At 42.6% G+C, this 17,869-nt stretch overlaps 1 protein-coding gene across 1 annotated transcript; it reads right to left on the bottom strand.

Moving 5' to 3' along the window:
• Window positions 1-4,179: 4,179 nt before the first annotated feature.
• LOC137287437 (dentin sialophosphoprotein-like) lies at window positions 4,180-16,948 on the bottom strand. The gene is made up of 2 exons (XM_067819707.1): window positions 15,704-16,948; window positions 4,180-7,058 (listed from the first exon to the last, which is right to left on the bottom strand). The coding sequence occupies exons 1-2, from the start codon at window positions 16,946-16,948 to the stop codon at window positions 4,326-4,328; spliced, it is 3,978 nt and encodes a 1,325-aa protein (XP_067675808.1). The 3' UTR covers window positions 4,180-4,325.
• Window positions 16,949-17,869: the final 921 nt, after the last annotated feature.

Below are 17,869 nucleotides of genomic sequence, written 5' to 3'. Positions count from 1 at the left end.
CTCTGCTTGATCATATCTCCAGTTAAAATATAGCTTTATTATATGACAGAGAACAGCCGGACACAAAAAGACAAAAAAAGTTCATGGTATGAGTTTATTGGGACTTTGAATCTTGAGACATTCCTGTCAATACATTTGGCACTTGTTCATGAATATGTGACTATACATGTATATAAATTTGAAAAAGGAACGGGAAATACATTTTTCATTACAACCGACTAAGTGGCTATAAATACTGGAAAAGTCATGCAGACTAAAATACTGGACATTACGTTTCACAGAAGTGTGCTGGGTGATTGTCGTTCGAGATGACCTGTGTACTTACAATGATATACATGGTGCTAAGTGTTCTAATGCAGTTCTAATACTGTGTCTCTAGAATAACAGCCCCTCAATCTGTCTGCGTGTTATATATCTCTAATGGAAATAAATAATGAATACGATGCTTAAATATCAACATAACAGATATCAGTGAATATGTTTGCCGCTGAGCCACATTTTCATCCAGTTGAACAGTTACTTGTAAAAGATGATCATTCTTACCTTACGTAGATGTTTAGACAGGTTAATCTTCTGTGATAACGGCAACATAACTAAACGGTAATATCTGCCAGACGGACGGTATATAGACGGTGACAATGTTAACCATATGTGACAACTGTTCTGAGGAAACACATGCGGCTTTGTGAGTGAATTAGTATGGTAGTCACGTGACAGCTAGCGACAGTTCCCCCATTACAGTCGTATTGGGAATCGAACCCGGGTGCTTGATTTGAAAGCTTTACCAACCTGCCCTCTACGTGACCAAAAGTAAATTTACATAATATACGAATTTAAGTCATGCATGATTAAGCACTATTTTAATGCACTAGTAAAATAACAATTATTTGAAAATATTATGAGGAGATATTCTCATCTGTTTCTATTTCAAAACAACTGAAACATATATCCAGTAAACATAATAAACACACATACATAATCATATATACAAGTCAATGAGGGACACGCGGCTTCCACAAAGACAAAGATAAGTAGACACCCGATTCCTTGTCGTAACCTTTCGTCTTTTCTATTAAGTACCACAGGATAAACAAACTTTCATTAATATTCCAACAACGTGTGTATGCTGATATTGTAACCATTGTTTATGTATACGTATACATGGTACAGTCAGATTGTGAAATGACTAAAATTTTAGTCATTTCGTGAAATGACTAAGAGGGTCTACCTTTTCGCGTCATTTTCTTCAGCAACAATCATTATAAAATCAATAAAATCTCTTGAAACTTCACTTCATAACTTAAATCTACAGCGTGGATCACAATTTGAACATCACTTATCGTCACTAACAGACAGAACTATTGTGGCAGAGACTGTTTACACCTGTTTGTTTCACGCTTGCTGTGTCCAGAGCAGCCACATATCACAAACCTGTCCACCACATAAAGGTGACTGAAGTAAAATGATTGTTGTTACACAAAATGACGCAAAATGGCAGACCCTCTTAATCATTTCACGAAATTGCTGATTTCACAGTTTGGCTGTAACATATAGATAACGAACAATGTATCTCTTATATCTGTACACTAAACATGCTCATGCTGGATGTCAGTATCATACACGACAATACTGTTGTACAGGTGGGGTACAGCGAAAGCTATATGTTTGTGAAGGCACAGTTGGGTACGATTATGCAAGATTTGTAAAATATATAACCTGAGAGTTTAAAATAACATCCTTTGAAGTAACATGTGGCCAGTTTACAACTATCTCTACATGAACAAATATAGAAAACAGTTCTCATCGTGTATTTGTTAGACAGTTATTGAGACTATTAATATATTGTGACCAGGGATTTTGGCAGGTAATAAAGACGTTCTTGACTCAGTTGTGTAGGTGAAGATTCTACGTAAGAATGATCACCATGCTTACTTTTGTTGAAGGCAGCTACCATCGGTAGGTAAGGCTCGGTGGTTTAGCTAGCTGCTGCAGTAATTTTTGGAAGGGATCGTTAATCAACACACACACACACACACACACACACACACACACACACACACACACGAACACACACACACGAACACACACACACACGAACACACACACACACGAACACACACACACACGAACACACACACACACGAACACACACACTGACAGACCCTCACACTAAAGCAACCACAAAGTGATTGATGCATACGTAAAATGTCTGTTTGCAGTCACGTCACAAACGAAGGCTGACCAGGAAAGGATCACGGGGCACACACGATAAGAATTATGAATGTCATCAACTGACACAGACTCAGGAAGCTACTTCAGTAGTTCAGGAGGTGGTAAGGTGGATACCCGCTTAGGTTTAATGCTTCAAAAGCGATAGATCAAAACTGAGTGAGCTGGGATTTACGCCTCTTTAACATGTAAAGCTGTGAATGCATTTACTCCAAGGTCGCTTTAAACACGTGTAATAAACGAGTGATTTTGGAATATCACCGCTTTGAACCTAATTTGTGTGGGGGAAATGAAAGATGAAGTCCATCCCCCGTGAGATTATGGCATCAATGAGCAATGTAGAGGTATTTGCCATTCGATACTCGGTCACTCCTGATAGGGTTGGATTATATTCCGACATTATTTTGTCCACTTTCCCTAGCTTTAACAAATATTTGGACGTATTTTGGCAGATATGCAACAAGAGAAAGCCACTGAACGATACCAAAGACTAAAAATAACAGATGACCTCAAGAGTCAATGATTAAAGAGTCTTGATTAAATCTTTCACCCCAGACAAAACATCGACTGAGTAGCCAGCCACGCCACCTTACCCTGATTGTAAGCCTCGTTTTGAGATTTAACAGCGCTCGGAATGAGCACCCAATTGCTACTTTTATATAAAAGGACGCGGACATATACAAATACAGACATTCATCAACACTTTGTCGTCGCCTTATAAAAATATGACAACCTTATTCAACTCTACTTTGAGACAGACCTCCCCTCAACTTGTGTAACTCTCTTATCCAAGATTCGTGGAACAATAACCAACGAACTACCCGGGAATGGCGGATTATCTGTCCCTCGAGTCTTACATCATTCTATATATCTGTCTTTGTCATATTTAGGAAGAAAGTGAAGGAAGTGTCTCCTCTACAGAGTAACCTCGCCACGTCAGCCTTCTGTTCATAGCGTGAGGTCCATTGTATAGTATGACACTGTGAGCCAAACTGTAGGAACATTGGGAAATATTATTAGATAAGATGTCAACAATGATGTAATATGACATGTCACTTCACATTTTCAAGTCAATATATTTGTCAATATTCTCCAGACCAGATTCATCGCCATTCCTCGATGCTCGTTGGTTTTTCTGTAAGTATTTATAACATAGGCAATACTTTACATACACATTAAACATAAATCACACAAATAAGTAAACCTGACTCGTATTCTGTACAAGGAACACTGCATGGGCGTGTCGGTTCTGTATATTGATCACATGTATAAATATCATGGGATCGTATCTTCTACATGCCACTACTGGCAACAGGATTCTACCTCAGCATTAAACGCCTTTAAACCAATATATCACGTGGAAATAGCTACGATTTTTACGTCACTGAAACAGTTCTGATTAAACGAAACACCCTCTGAATCACTACGTTTGGCACGTGGAGGTACAGTCCACGTCGTGCAACACGGTAGGTAAATAAGATGTTCGCCCTTATGTTATATACTCAAGGGAAGAACTAAGGGAACAATTTTAAATGGAAAAATTGAGAGAGTTTGGACGGGTACTTATTTGTTGAAATACTAACCCTTTTCTCTTATCTTGCACTTTTTTGCTCCTGTTTAAATACATCATATACACTTCATTTCATCCCAAACGAACAAAACAGTGGTAGGGCCAAGACGGACTATTTCCATAGGGATGAACAATGAAGGATGTTTTGTTGACTGAAAAACCTTGGGCAAGTTTTGTTTGTAAGAACATACATACCTCCAATCTCCTTACAAGGTTTTACTAGAAACGGATTAAGTGACTTTGATTAAAGTGACTAGTTGATTTCGAACAGTGCTTCACAGAGACGATTCAGAGCTACAACCCGCTCCAATATGGTGCCTTCATTCACCCTCTATGTCTTCCGCATACGGAACAGGAAGTTAGAACATACTAGTGTTAGGTAAGGCACTTTCATTCAGTTGGTACCATGTTGTTCCCACCATCCTTACAAGGATGTTGCAAGTGATATCCACGTCCAACGAACTCGCAGTTTTGTCCACGCAAAGTAAAATAATGATAAGACACTGCATCATTATTAATAACACTACTACACATCAATATCATCGTCAGGATCGCCGAAAACAAACGTGCCTGGAGTGAGTTTGACATTGTGTGAACTATCACTCCTTCCGTCTTTACTCGAGCCGTCAGACAGCTCAGCTAGCAGGTCATCGTCCGTGAATTGCAACCCCTCCTCTTCAGATTCACTCGCGTCATCACCCACCCCGCTGATATTGTAAGATCTTGACCGTCCCTCATCACTGTCCGACTCTTCCTCAATGCCCGGCATCGGGTTGATGGTGTTGATGATGCTACTGATAGAGGCCCTGGGTTTGTCCTCCTCCTCGGAGTCGCTTGAGGCGTCGCTGTGTGTGTCGTCGTCGTCATCCCCGATAGTAAACACAGGGGCCAACACCTTCCTGGGCTGGTCGGATGTTGTAGGCGGATGTGAGAAGCGCTTCTGGGGAACAGGGCTCTCCGTTGATGAAGTGGACAACTCTACTGATGTATCTAACAAGGACGGATCCAAGGAGGATATGGAGCTTGTATCCAGATTTATTCCAGCTTCTTTCTTTGGTTCGAAACCAGACACAACACTTGACCGATCTTCGTCGTCCTCCTGTTGCTTGAAGGCTACAACACCATCTGCTGAATCAGGACTGTGTGGTGGATGTGGGATGTCTCTCCCCACTTCCTTCTCTCCCCCTCTCTCCCCTTCATCTTCATCGTCTGACTTCTGAACAGGGTTACCAAAATCATAACGCCCAGAAACATTGCTAGAAGTCGAGGACTCGCTAACACTGTCGTCTTCGGAATCGTCTTCTTTGAAACTGTTGGATGTGGGCCTAAAATCAACATGTCCATCACTTTTCTCCCCATCATGAAATGAAGTTGACACTAATGTCACACTTTCTGGGTGTGACTGGACCTTCTCCTCATCGTCGGTATGACCTAAACCAGAGGATGAAGCAAAAGGTTTATCAGATTCAGAACTGTCGCTTACATTTTCTGGATGAGTGTGAGAAACCCCTTCACCCGGTATATCTGTTCTGTCAAACTCCCGAGATAATTCGGACACCGGAGGAGGTGGATCTCTCGGCGATGCCGTCTTAACATGAACGTCTACCCCTAACTGATCGTCCTCGTCTGATGATTCTACGCTCTTTCCTGTTACTGTGTCGGGCGCCCCTTGGCTGCTTTCTTCATTTGGGTCAGAGACTTGTCCAGGAGCCGTAGCAGAATGCCGTGTGTCATTTGGATCAACTAAATCTACATCAGCCCTCGCGAAATATTCCTTCTCAGAATCATTCTTCGGCTGGGATGTCACTGAATCTATTTCATCCTTCAGAACAAATTCCCTCTCGGAATCAGAAACACTTGAATATTGCTGTCCATCCTTGGTGTGAGATACTATTGAATCTGTTTCCTCCTTTCCAGAAGAATCAGCATCCGTTTCATCTGTACGCCCAGTGATGTCCTGTTCTGGTTCAGAACCTTCCACCGGTGCACCTACCACTAGAGGCAACTCACCATCGCTAACATGCCCCTCTTTCACTACTATTTTTTCATACACACCATCCTGGATGTTTACTAAGTCCTCAGTCTCTCCATCCTTGTTTGGTTGTTCATGTCTGTCCTCTTCAGTAGCTACCACCGTAGATTCGGGAGAAACACTCACATTTTCATCTTCCTGAAGGACATTCCTTACCTCCATATTGTCAACACTGTCGCCATACACAGCTCCTCGACTCTGGTTTTCAACCTGATTTTCCTCATTGTCACTTGATATTTCTCGTAAATGTCCAGGTGTGTTGTCTACTGCCTCGGAGGCGTGTTCGTCCTCTTCATCGTCTGCAAGTGAGCGACTCCAACAGCTACCTTTCGACATATTGAGCAAAGCTGTAAGCTTCTCTGCCTCCAAAGTCACCTCGCCTGGTGTTTTGGCCGAGAGAGACCTACCTCTTACGGACATGCTAGCATCATAGGAAAGACGTCTGGGTTTCGGCTCTTCGTTCGTGAATGCTCGTCTGTCTCTGGATCTTTCAATCAAAGCTGACAGAGACAATTTCCTGTGTGGGAAATTGTTATTTAAATTAGAACCAACTGTACTAAAACCATCTGACTGAGAGATGTTAACCTCCGTCTGTATAGCCGCAACATGTTCCTGTTCTTCCTCCTGTTCCTGTTCAACGGTAACAACAACATCTTGAGTCCTTCTGGACGTGTGACTCTTATCGCTGTGGGACACAGAACCTGAGTCGCTGGAGGAATCCTCTTCCTTCCTGCTATCCTCATCCCCGTCGAACATATCCATGTGAGTAAACAAATAGCTCTTCCGTTTCATCAACTCCCGGTCTTCAGCATCCTGGTCCAATGGCTGGTGCTCCGTGTCATCCAGTTCACCGGACGTCACCCCGTCATGGTCGTTTGTAAAAGCCACATTCACATAATGAGGACCGGATTCTTTGTCCATTACCAAACTCACGTTTGACGTAGCCCGCGAAGCAATATTGAAGAAGTCTTCAGCGTCTTCTCTGACAAGCGTAAGAGTGGACGTGGCCTTTGTAGCGTATTCGGGATTGTAGAACTTGCCGAACTCTCGGCCTATAATCATCCTGACGGGGTATTTCTTTCTGTACCATAGATACAAACCCAAGATGACAACCAGACAGATAAACACGGGTACACCTACCCCGACGGCAATCTTCACTGTCCCACTGTCGTCGTCAACGTACGTCGTCACCGGCTTTGGGGACGTCACCGGCGGTGTCGTTGTGATCTGTAACAGAAAGATTCCGTGATTGGATGGAGGCGGAAGGGGATTTGGCAAGTCAAGTCGAAGACATACTTTGTTTCTAGGTTTCTGAACTTAACAAATGGGTGAGTTGGCGTGGCGTGGGTTAGGAGAGGAAACATAAAGAGAACCCTTGATGGACTTCGTGAAGGGTTGGGAAAAATAATGTTCTACAATTTCTGGATTAAAACTGACGGCTGATAACAGGGTTTAGGTCTTGTGGGAGGTGCTGACTCTTGGTGAACTCTTAAGGATTGCTTGTGTGTTTGCTGTTATATGACGTTGCACTATTCCAGCTATTCCGCAGCATGAAGAGCACTGGGTATTTTCATTAGTAACTTCAAAGCAGTTGCTGGGATGTATTATGTGTTTATGATAACCTAGTTCACCCAATACTGCCGTACGGCTTTGTTATTTCGGGAACACGTGAATTCAGTTGTATAAATGCTTTTCAAAACACGACATGCCGTTTCTTTTTGGGAGTAGGTCGTAATGCCCCGAGCTTAGCCGTAAGAGGTAAGATGGGTTGGGTTTTTTCTAACCTCAAAAACATGGTATTGAATCTGTCCGTTATTGGAAACTCCTACATTCTTCTAGGCCCGATAGTATTATAAGCAACTGGCCATCTTCCTCCCGTAAGTCATAGGATAGCAAAGTTCTACAATTATTTTTTTCATATTTACCTCTTCTTGATATGCTGTATCTTTCATTAATTGATTTTATTTTCACAAAAGAGAAGTTATTCGATATTGATCACTCTGACTGGTCTCCTCAATTATGGGGTGATACTGTCTGTTGCAACGGCAACAAACTACGAACGTTAAGGCTGACGTTTAGACCTCTGTATCACTATCAACATATGTCCGCTCTGTTTCCAATAGGTTGGAACGAAGAACCCTGGTCAAACTATACGATGTGGAACTTTACCTCTTGATCTTGATTGTTTTTCACGGCCTAAAACCCCTCTTGAACAAGGACTATGCAAATTTTGTAAGAATATTGCAGTTGAAGACGAGGTCCCTTTTTTATCGAAATGAAATGTATATTCCGAAATAAGGTCACTTTTATGGCAAACGGCAAGCTCTCCTAGCCCTCTGTTTATGTTGATGACTTCAGTCGACCAAACTATATTTAACCTAGCATATCCCTTAGCTGTTTCACTGTAACTTATGTTTAAAAGAAGAAACTTATTTTAATGTATAATGTTACACCATCCACCCCCCAAAACAGGGGTCAATAAATCGTCAATTTTCTGAAATATCAGTTTGGATCAGAATGGTCAAAGGAAGGTATCGAAGATTCGTGGACCTGAAATACTAGACCTCCCTACACGATAGAGACGCTTACATCTTGTTGACAGAAATGCACAGAGATGTATGGGAGGGAGTCGTGTGGAAGGTCAAACACGTTATCTGAATGGCAGTGATACTACTGACTGTAAAAGAGGAACAGACAGGTCGAATAATGAATTTTGAACTGTGTCGCAAGACAATAGGATTGGTATAACACTGGATATAAAATAGATAAAAAACAACAACATACCCTACCTGTCAATATTGAAAACAAAGTCACGGCCCTAGCCGACCAATATCCAATATGCATAATGTGTCTGACACAAGACGCTGAGCGACTGGCCGTACGTGCCATATTTTATTTATACTTTATATGCATATGATGTATTATATGTTTGTGTGTGTTGTCTGTCTGTCTGTCTGTCTGTCTGTCCAGGTCATGCAATATCCAAACGACCTCAATAATGTACCCGCCCTATACATTAGAGTCGGATTACTGTACACTCAACAGTCGGCTGTTGTTGTCATGACGTGACATGCAACAACACGTCCCCAGCTACATCAGGTGACCGGGGTCAGTGTCATGGCGGGGAAGTCACTTATCATCACTCGGCACAGCCATCTATCGACTGTGTAATCTCTACATATAGACACATATGCAGGGTTGAACCAACTGTTGCGACGTAAATTTTAATATTGCAGCAAATCGTAATAACCCTTTTCGTATACTGTAATAACACGTGTAAATAGGACGTCTGTTTGAAGTACTAGTGCGACAGCGACAATGACGACGACAAAGATGGTGAAATCGTTTCAGTTGTGCCGGTAGTTACGATTACCTAGCCTTTTATACTATTGAGGTACTCCTGTTTTTCACCTGGATCACTTCCAGTAAAACCAGTGAACCAGGAATGGTGCAAGGGTTCACCACGTCTGACAAACACCTTAACTGCATTAGTATGCAATTGGTAATAGCACGAGAATTCATTCACTCATTTCAATTACTCATTCATTAACGTATATCATTCATTCATTTCCTCAGTACTGAGTCAAAAAAGAAGCTTCACATTCTTTATTCAGGGTACTATAAATGAACAAGAGATGGTAACATGGTTAAATTGTTACTATTTCATTGCTTAGATCTGTGTGATGTACTCGATACACTGACAGTGCCACAATCAGTTCCATTAGACTACACCGCCGTCCGAAAACATAGGTATACAGAATGTCAAGTCACAAGAATAAAAATTCGAAATTCCTCAGTTCAATATTGTGTATGTCCACCAGCGCATTCACCAGTGCCAAACATCGTCTCCTCATCGACTGCCTGATGCTTGTGAACACGTGGTTGGGGATTCTGCGCCATTGCTCTTGCAAGGCAACACCAAGTTTCTGCAAATTCTGAGGATGGTTCCTAAGACCAGGAAGCCTTCTCCCAAGTGCATCCCAAACGTGCTCTATTGGATTAAGGTCAGGGGACCTCGATGGCCAGTCCATGACGTTGAGTCCATTATCATGCTGGAACTGTAGACGTGGTCCATGAGCCGCCATGAAAGGAACGCGTTGAGCTGTGAGGTTTCCCCTGATGACCAGAAGTCGGGAACGGTTGTTCCCACAGAAAGCACCCCACACCATGCAACTTCCGGCCCCGAATCTGTCGACCTCCTATACACAACATTGGGCATACCGTTCACGACGTCGTCTCCAGACTCTATGCCTGCCGTCTGCGAATCTTAGAGTAAACATGGATTCATCGCTAAAGACGAGTCAATTCCAGTCTCTCTGGGCCCATCGGAGGTGACGTTGAGCGTCAATATTGGCCCACGATATGGACGTCGAGAATGGAGATTGGCAGCCGCAGCCGATTTCGAATGGTCCGTGAGGACAGTCGACCTCTAAACACCTCAGGCCTGCTTCGTGTAGCCGACAGAAATCTGTCGCGTAGGTGACGTTGGACGATATGACGGTCTTCTGCTCGTGACGTCACGCGTGGACGACCCGACCTTGGGCGATCAGAAGTGCTGCCAGTTTGTTGCAAACGACCTCGTAAGTCATACACAGTGCGACGGCTGCATCCCATTGCTCTTGCGACGTCAATAACTGATCTTCTCGCTTGCAACATGCCAACGGCACGTTCACGTTGCACATTTGACAATCGTGGCATTTAAAGTACCGTTAGAACTGTAAACTGCAAACACGTGAAAATGAAGAAAACTTAGATACGAAGATCACGTGGTCGACTGCACGTGCAAAACCTGATTTGGCACTAACGTCATTTGCACGACGAATGGATCGGTTTGAGTGGGTTTTCCTAACGATTTTTTCTAGAGTCGGAAGATAGGGAACCCATTTCGGATACATAAGTGTATCATCAGAGAAAAATTATTCTTTATGTTTAAAAATTACATTTTGTGAAGTTTCCTTTTTGACTCAGTTTATATATATATATGTGTGTGTGTGTGTGTGTGTGTGTGTGTGTGTGTGTGTGTGTGTGTGTGTGTGTGCTCAAAATGTACGACATTAGCCAGGGCATCAGCCTTGATTATCCACGTGCCTTGGTAAACAACTCAGGAGATTGTTTTCACCTTTACGCGAGTATTTCTCGCAGAGCGGCGTAAAACACATATCACTCACATAATAAAATCAGTTTATATACAGTTATCGTATCTGCAGATTAACAGTTGAACGCCTAAACTCCTTTCATAGGGCTGTATATACGACCAACACTGGTCGTGTTGCGCCTTTCTCACCATCTCTGGATCCAATTACTCACATACACTGATCTGACAGGGCACCTTAACAGGTCCTAATTAAACAAAACTGGCTTTCTCATCAGCTATGTCTCGTATCGATTCCCTACCTATTTAAACCCACTCTCGGCATCTGAACTTGTCGCTCAGTCAACAAGGATACAATAGCGTTATGGTCAAACTGAAAAATGTCCAGCGTCGTACAAATGTTCATATCCACGTACAAACATTATGTTTGTGAAACAATAGGATGCCATATTTGCGGATTTGTTGTTAACACTCTCTCTATTTCTATAAACATTGAACTTCAAAGGTAAAATCAATTGCCGGGTTATTGCACGTCGGCCTTGAGCTGAGTCACGTGGTTCTAATGCAGGACAGTACGTAATCCAGGACACGAGGATATGGATTCCCCCATTGTGTGTTAATGTACAGGACACGAGGATATGGATTCCCCCATTGTGTGTTAATGTACAGGACACGAGGCTATGGATTCCCCCATTGTGTGTTAATGTACAGGACACGAGGATATGGATTCCCCCATTGTGTGTTAATGTACAGGACACGAGGATATGGATTCCCCCATTGTGTGTTAATGTACAGGACACGAGGATATGGATTCCCCCATTGTGTGTTAATGTACATGACACGAGGCTATGGATTCCCCCATTGTGTGTTAATGTACAGGACACGAGGATATGGATTCCCCCATTGTGTGTTAATGTACAGGACACGAGGATATGGATTCCCCCATTGTGTGTTAATGTACATGACACGAGGCTATGGATTCCCCCATTGTGTGTTAATGTACAGGACACGAGGATATGGATTCCCCCATTGTGTGTTAATGTACAGGACACGAGGATATGGATTCCCCCATTGTGTGTTAATGTACAGGACACGAGGATATGGATTCCCCCATTGTGTGTTAATGTACAGGACACGAGGATATGGATTCCCCCATTGTGTGTTAATGTACAGGACACGAGGATATGGATTCCCCCATTGTGTGTTAATGTACAGGACACGAGGCTATGGATTCCCCCATTGTGTGTTAATGCACAGGACACGAGGCTATGGATTCCCCCATTGTGTGTTAATGTACAGGACACGAGGATATGGATTCCCCCATTGTGTGTTAATGTACAGCACGCATGGCGTGCATACCAGTAGCAGTCAACCACATGACCGAAGAACAAATTGTCAAAACAACGGGAACAGGGAAAGTCTATACAGTTACGAGTATTTGGTTGGAATTTTTAGGAAGCTTGTGACATCTTTACGTCCTCGTTAATGAGAAGGAGTGTACACCAATCACTACGGCAATGTCGGTTTGCTGTACTTTTAAAGGGGGGGGGGGGGTACGACTCGCCAACCTGGCAGTCCCAGCAGATTTGATTTACTGTTAACGACACAATCAGACGGTCTGCAACAACGGAACAATGACGTAAGAGGCGGGTGACGCAGTTTGATGGCGACAAAGCACATGCTTATCATATACGTGTAAGGGTGACGGGTGACTCGGTTTGAAGGTGAGAAAGCACATGCTTATCATATACATGTAAGGGTGACGGGTGACGCAGTTGATGGCGACAAAGCACATGCTTATCATATACGTGTAAGGGTGACGGGTGACACGGTTTGAAGGTGAGAAAGCAGATGTTTATCATATACATGTAAGGATGACGGGTGACGCAGTCTGATGGTGATAAAGCAAATGCTTATCATATACAAGTAATTGGAATCGTGGAATCGACCCGGCTCCGGTGTCTGATTAGGTTTGGCATAGCAGAGCTTTCGGCAATAATAGCACGTGAGTGCACACACGAAATAAAGAGGTTGTTACCCATAGCGTTTGTTCTATACAGTAAATCGTCACTTCTAAACTGCCACAAGTTAGGTATTTCTATAGTTCTATCATAGTGTGTCAACTGAAGGTGTGGGGAAAACCACGGCTTTCGAGGTTATGAATTTTGATGAAACTGTGTGATGGTGCTGACAGACCTCGTAAGGAGGGCGAATGAAGGATTCGAACCCACGATCGTCCTTCCGGATATTACGTAAGGCACGTAAATCTGCAGAGAAAATTGTCTCAACTTAGATCGACCACCGTGTTTGTTGGATACTGAGATACTGTCGCTATTTCACTAGTGCGGTCAGTACGTTATAAAGTTTCAAAGCACAATAAAACATGACTTAACAGGCAAAAATGTACCATGGAATGCTTGACTCAAACCAGCTGGGTCTGTCATTTATGTCAAGATTAGTCCACCTTTTAAAGTCAGATCAGCCCGTGTGTACGGAAGCAGTATATCGGTACGGGGTGCTGACATGTGAAGTGGTATCACAAGCTCTACTAGCCGAGCTCATACTGTGGAGGGAGTTGATTGTTTGTGTTATAACACAATACATCTCCGTGCTGACTTCTCATAACGAACACAGGCAAGCGGCGTGATAATATAAGATGTATACGTACAAACATTCTACGTGTTATTCCCACACATGCCGGTATATGGTCTCTGTTATTCCTGATAGATGTTTGTAGACAATGTAACTCGTCTACCCAAATATGTGAATTGATATTTAAAATGAACGTATATGCAAACGATTGATCAATCAGGAAGGATCAGACAGGCCTTATGTCGTTTTTATGATATCGCGTTAAAAATGAAAGAGACGTTCAAACAGCTGACACGTCCGAAAATAATCCAAAATATGTGTTGAATTCGCAGTTTTAAAAATAAATAAAAATCTCTAGAAAGATATTTCCATATTGTCGCTGTCAAGCGAACGTATTCAAATAAAAAATTAAACATCTTCAAGGGAAAGCTTTTTTCGCCACAAACGAAGTGAACAATCACTTTTGCCCATATCTGTACGTGTTTTATTTATTGTAGATAGCCTGGAATTTGAATATTGCCAATATCAAATCAATATTTCCTTCCACATCCTTAAACTACACAAGAATATGACTAAACATATTCCGATTGAAGTTCACTTTTCCTCAGGGAAAGGTCCTTCTTTACCTCTGAAAGGCAGTAATTCTAATAGAGTTGAACACGACTCGACGTGGTGTTAATAGAAAGCTGGCTTTCAATCTCGCGTGTTGTACTGAGGTATTGGCAGGTTCTTTCGTGTGAGTGTACAGGTGTTGTCTATAAGAATTAACATCTCCCGGTTTCCACTTGGTCAAATACAACACACTACCTGCTGGCGCCTCGTCAAACCCCCAAAAGACACAAAAACTCCGGTAATAGGGTCACGAACAATGAAGCCTTCAGATGCTCAACGCAAAGACATTATACATAGCTTCGTACTGGCTGCCCTGGAGACCAACGACATGTCTGTACTGAAATATTACGTCGAGAACACGATAATAGCCTTTAATATGATAACTCAATCATTCACCTCCCTCCTTCCTCGTCACCCCTTCAAAATTAAAATGATTTATCTCCAAGGACACAAGACACCGCAACAGAAAAAAGGTAGGCTATAACAAGAATATTATTACACGATGTTATCCCAACAGAGGGCGTTGTGCAATATCAACGCCATGATAGCCTCTAAACTGATACACATCTCAGAAATATGTGTACTAGTTTCATGTACGATTTGCCTTGACTATCAGGGAAAATATATAAACAAACGAACGAACGAACGAACGAATGAATAGGACGACCCAACACTGCGCGTTGTATGCATGTGGTTATCAGTGAGTGTTAATGTTATTAAAGTACATGACAGTTTCAGTGATTTATTGATAGGCATCAGCTGTCAGCGCCTGAACGTATTTACAAGAGAGGGGATGTATAAACCATTATACCCTCAGGGAATACAAACGTCATATGTCATGCTGATCGCATTTCTAGGTGACAAAATGTTTGTCTGGAGGAGAGTTTCATTTTCATTGTGTCACAGTTATGTGCGCCTATAAACAATGTGCGCCAACTTCCATATATCTCGTCATGCATCTTCCATATATCTTGTCATGCATATACGTGTGTACGAACACATTTAGTTCCTGACAAAATACTGCATTTGTCAAGAAATCTAGCATCCATGTATTCATGCAATAAATATTCTTGTCTAACGGAAATAAATAAAAATGTACGTAAATGAAACCCTGCTTTTCAGACAATACGGCAGATAATCAGCCTTTCGTGTCAATCCATGTGGTAAGACTTGTACCTATCAAGAAAATACTAAGTCGGAATGGGTGTATATTCACTTTGGGGGTAAATGACGTCAGAGTGAAATACATCCCCCTAGAGCTTCTCGTATAATCGATGGTGAACTTCCACAATCTATCATCACAGATCTGTCTTGTCTTAACATACAAAAGCACCTCGTGTATTCAAATATAGAAAAGAATTCACGGTGTTCATGGTGGGCTTTGCAGGACAACAGAGGTTGATATTCAGAGAATTTACCCGCCCACGCCTCAACATATACACATACTCAGGCCCATACATACGAGCGTCTGTGTCACTGCGTCTGCCTGTGTGTGCGAGCGCGCATGTGTGAGATGTTGTAAAAAACGTGAAGTGAAAACACTACAACTAAAGCATATTTATGCTGTTTTACTTACCGGAGGTAGATTGGGTGTTCTAGATCCCCTGCGCTCGTCATCTAAGATGATCGGAAGAGACCCCATCTGATACTGTATGTAGAATCCTTGATGATCAGTGGAGTTCCTCGCCGGACCATGGTACTCTAGTTCTACTACATTCGTTTGGCTGGTGACATTTCGAGGTGCATCTCCACCAACTAACCTTACAATCAGTCTCCTCTCACGCCCTGTATCCGTCACTTCTAGCGTGCTACCGGCGGGCAGGTCGAAGTATAGAAATGAAAGGTGAATGATCCGACCGACCTCAGCAACGACCTGCCAACTGCAGCTCACGTCGGCGTTGATAACACTTGTGGCGTAACCTGGGTTCACTATGGCGCCACTCCATTGTGTTAGCACTATCCGGTTAGAACAATCAGGAATTACACATTGTATGGAAGATCTGTTCCATGCTGGGATTCCTCTGTTATCAAGAATGCATTTAATTGTATCCCCTCCTTTAACGACATATGGCGAATCACAGAAAAATGTTAAAGTTGAATTTACTTTTAAATCTAAATACTGCGTGTTTCCGTTTGGTATAGCTGGAAGTTTACACGTGTCCAAACATGAAGGGGCGGGGTCGGACCACGTGGGTTGGCCCGACTCACCCAACACACAAACAGTCACACGAGCGCCGTCAAGTCTAAATCCACGGCTGCAACTGTAGGAGATGAACGACCCCACTGTACTATTGCCAACAACGGATGCATTTAAAGGGGTTTCGGGGCTGTCGCGAGATGGGCAGCTGTCTCCAGGGATAACAGCACTGTATAGGATGTCGAAGCCGAGGACGTTTGGCCCCGGGCTTTTTCTGCCGATGTTTGGGGCAGATGAAAACCTCAGCCAGAGTTCTTGTTGTTGTGATTGGTAAACATCATCGGTCTCCGTGTAAACAACAGGGGTCGCGTTAGAAAAAGAAGGGTTTTCTTCATATATTAGAAGTTCCTCCTCAAACAGTCTTCCTGAGTTTGTTTCTTGCGTGGAGTAGTGTTTAATGGCTAGCGTTAAGCCGATGGCGTTTACATTATTACCAACAGTGATGTGCCACTGGCATGTTACCCCGCCAGGGTAGGGGTGAGGGTAGTTTGGGGAGCGGATCACCCCCCGGGTGGTCGTGAGGGTGTAATTACAAGATGGAGTGACGTCAGATGTATGGATATATACGGAGGACTGAATGATAACAGTCAACACGAACACAGCTCCGTGACCCGCTGAGGTCATCGTGACGTCATGTAATCAGCTGATTCGTCAGGGAAGTCGGCTCACAGGAGTAGCAGGTGATTGATTACAGGTAGCGTTGAGCTGACATCCCTAGCTGCCCAGGTGAACACCGTACAAGGGTGGTCAGTGGCTTTGTATCGGACTTCAGATATCATTGTTCAGTCTACCCTTCCACCCATATCTGGAACGAAAAATAAGAAATATATATATATATATATATATATCACCTGGTTTCATTCGCCCTTTTCAAATCATACGAGCTTTCCGCATAAAATGAATATTTACTCTCCTTTTAAGAGTAATCCTAAATATCATATTAAACATGCTTACATATCTTTACCGATTTGAAAACCTGAGGAATTATTATTAAATGACATTAAGTGAATGTAGCAGAAATTGAACTTGCCTGTAACACTGTATAATAACATCTAGGTATTAGCTGGTATCAACAAGGACTTAAATACTTCACGTCTAACAACATATCGTTCACCAGGAAGTCAAGCTACAAATTCGTGATAAGGAATGAAATAGTATTCGAGGTTTTGTAAACATACACACGTCACGAATTGTTGTGACATAGCCGTGACGCTTTTGTCCTTAAATTGTATAATCGGAAATACTTGCCTTATAATCCTCTGTTTTATAATAGAAGGAAATAATTTGGAAAGTCTATTGTATTGCACTACGTGGTACTGGTTTGTACACACTACTAACGGACGTATAGTACCGTGCATCTACTGGTTCGTTAAGAGGAAATCGTCAGCTGTGAGGTCAAAGCTATTGTAGCTGAATTAATGACCTGTGACCTGTGTCTAATACTGATACTGCAAACAAAATCCGTCATGTTTATATTTATATACAATCATGACTTTATTCAGAGGAATCATGACTGCCCCTCCCCTTTCAATCTCTCTCAGCCTC

Source organism: Haliotis asinina, chromosome 6 (assembly GCF_037392515.1).
Source record: "Haliotis asinina isolate JCU_RB_2024 chromosome 6, JCU_Hal_asi_v2, whole genome shotgun sequence".
In the NCBI taxonomy this organism is placed as follows: domain Eukaryota; kingdom Metazoa; phylum Mollusca; class Gastropoda; order Lepetellida; family Haliotidae; genus Haliotis; species Haliotis asinina.
Note: the sequence above shows the minus strand (reverse complement) of the source record. Positions and strands in the feature narration are given on the sequence as shown.

Excerpts from the sequence above, each read along its gene's own strand:
- LOC137287437 (XM_067819707.1), bottom strand. The coding sequence starts at position 16,948 with ATGACCTCAGCGGGTCACGGAGCTGTGTTCGTGTTGACTGTTATCATT. Across the intron at positions 7,059-15,703 it reads GAACACCCAATCTACCTCCG|ATCACAACGACACCGCCGGT; the intron begins GTAAGTAAAACA and ends TTTCTGTTACAG.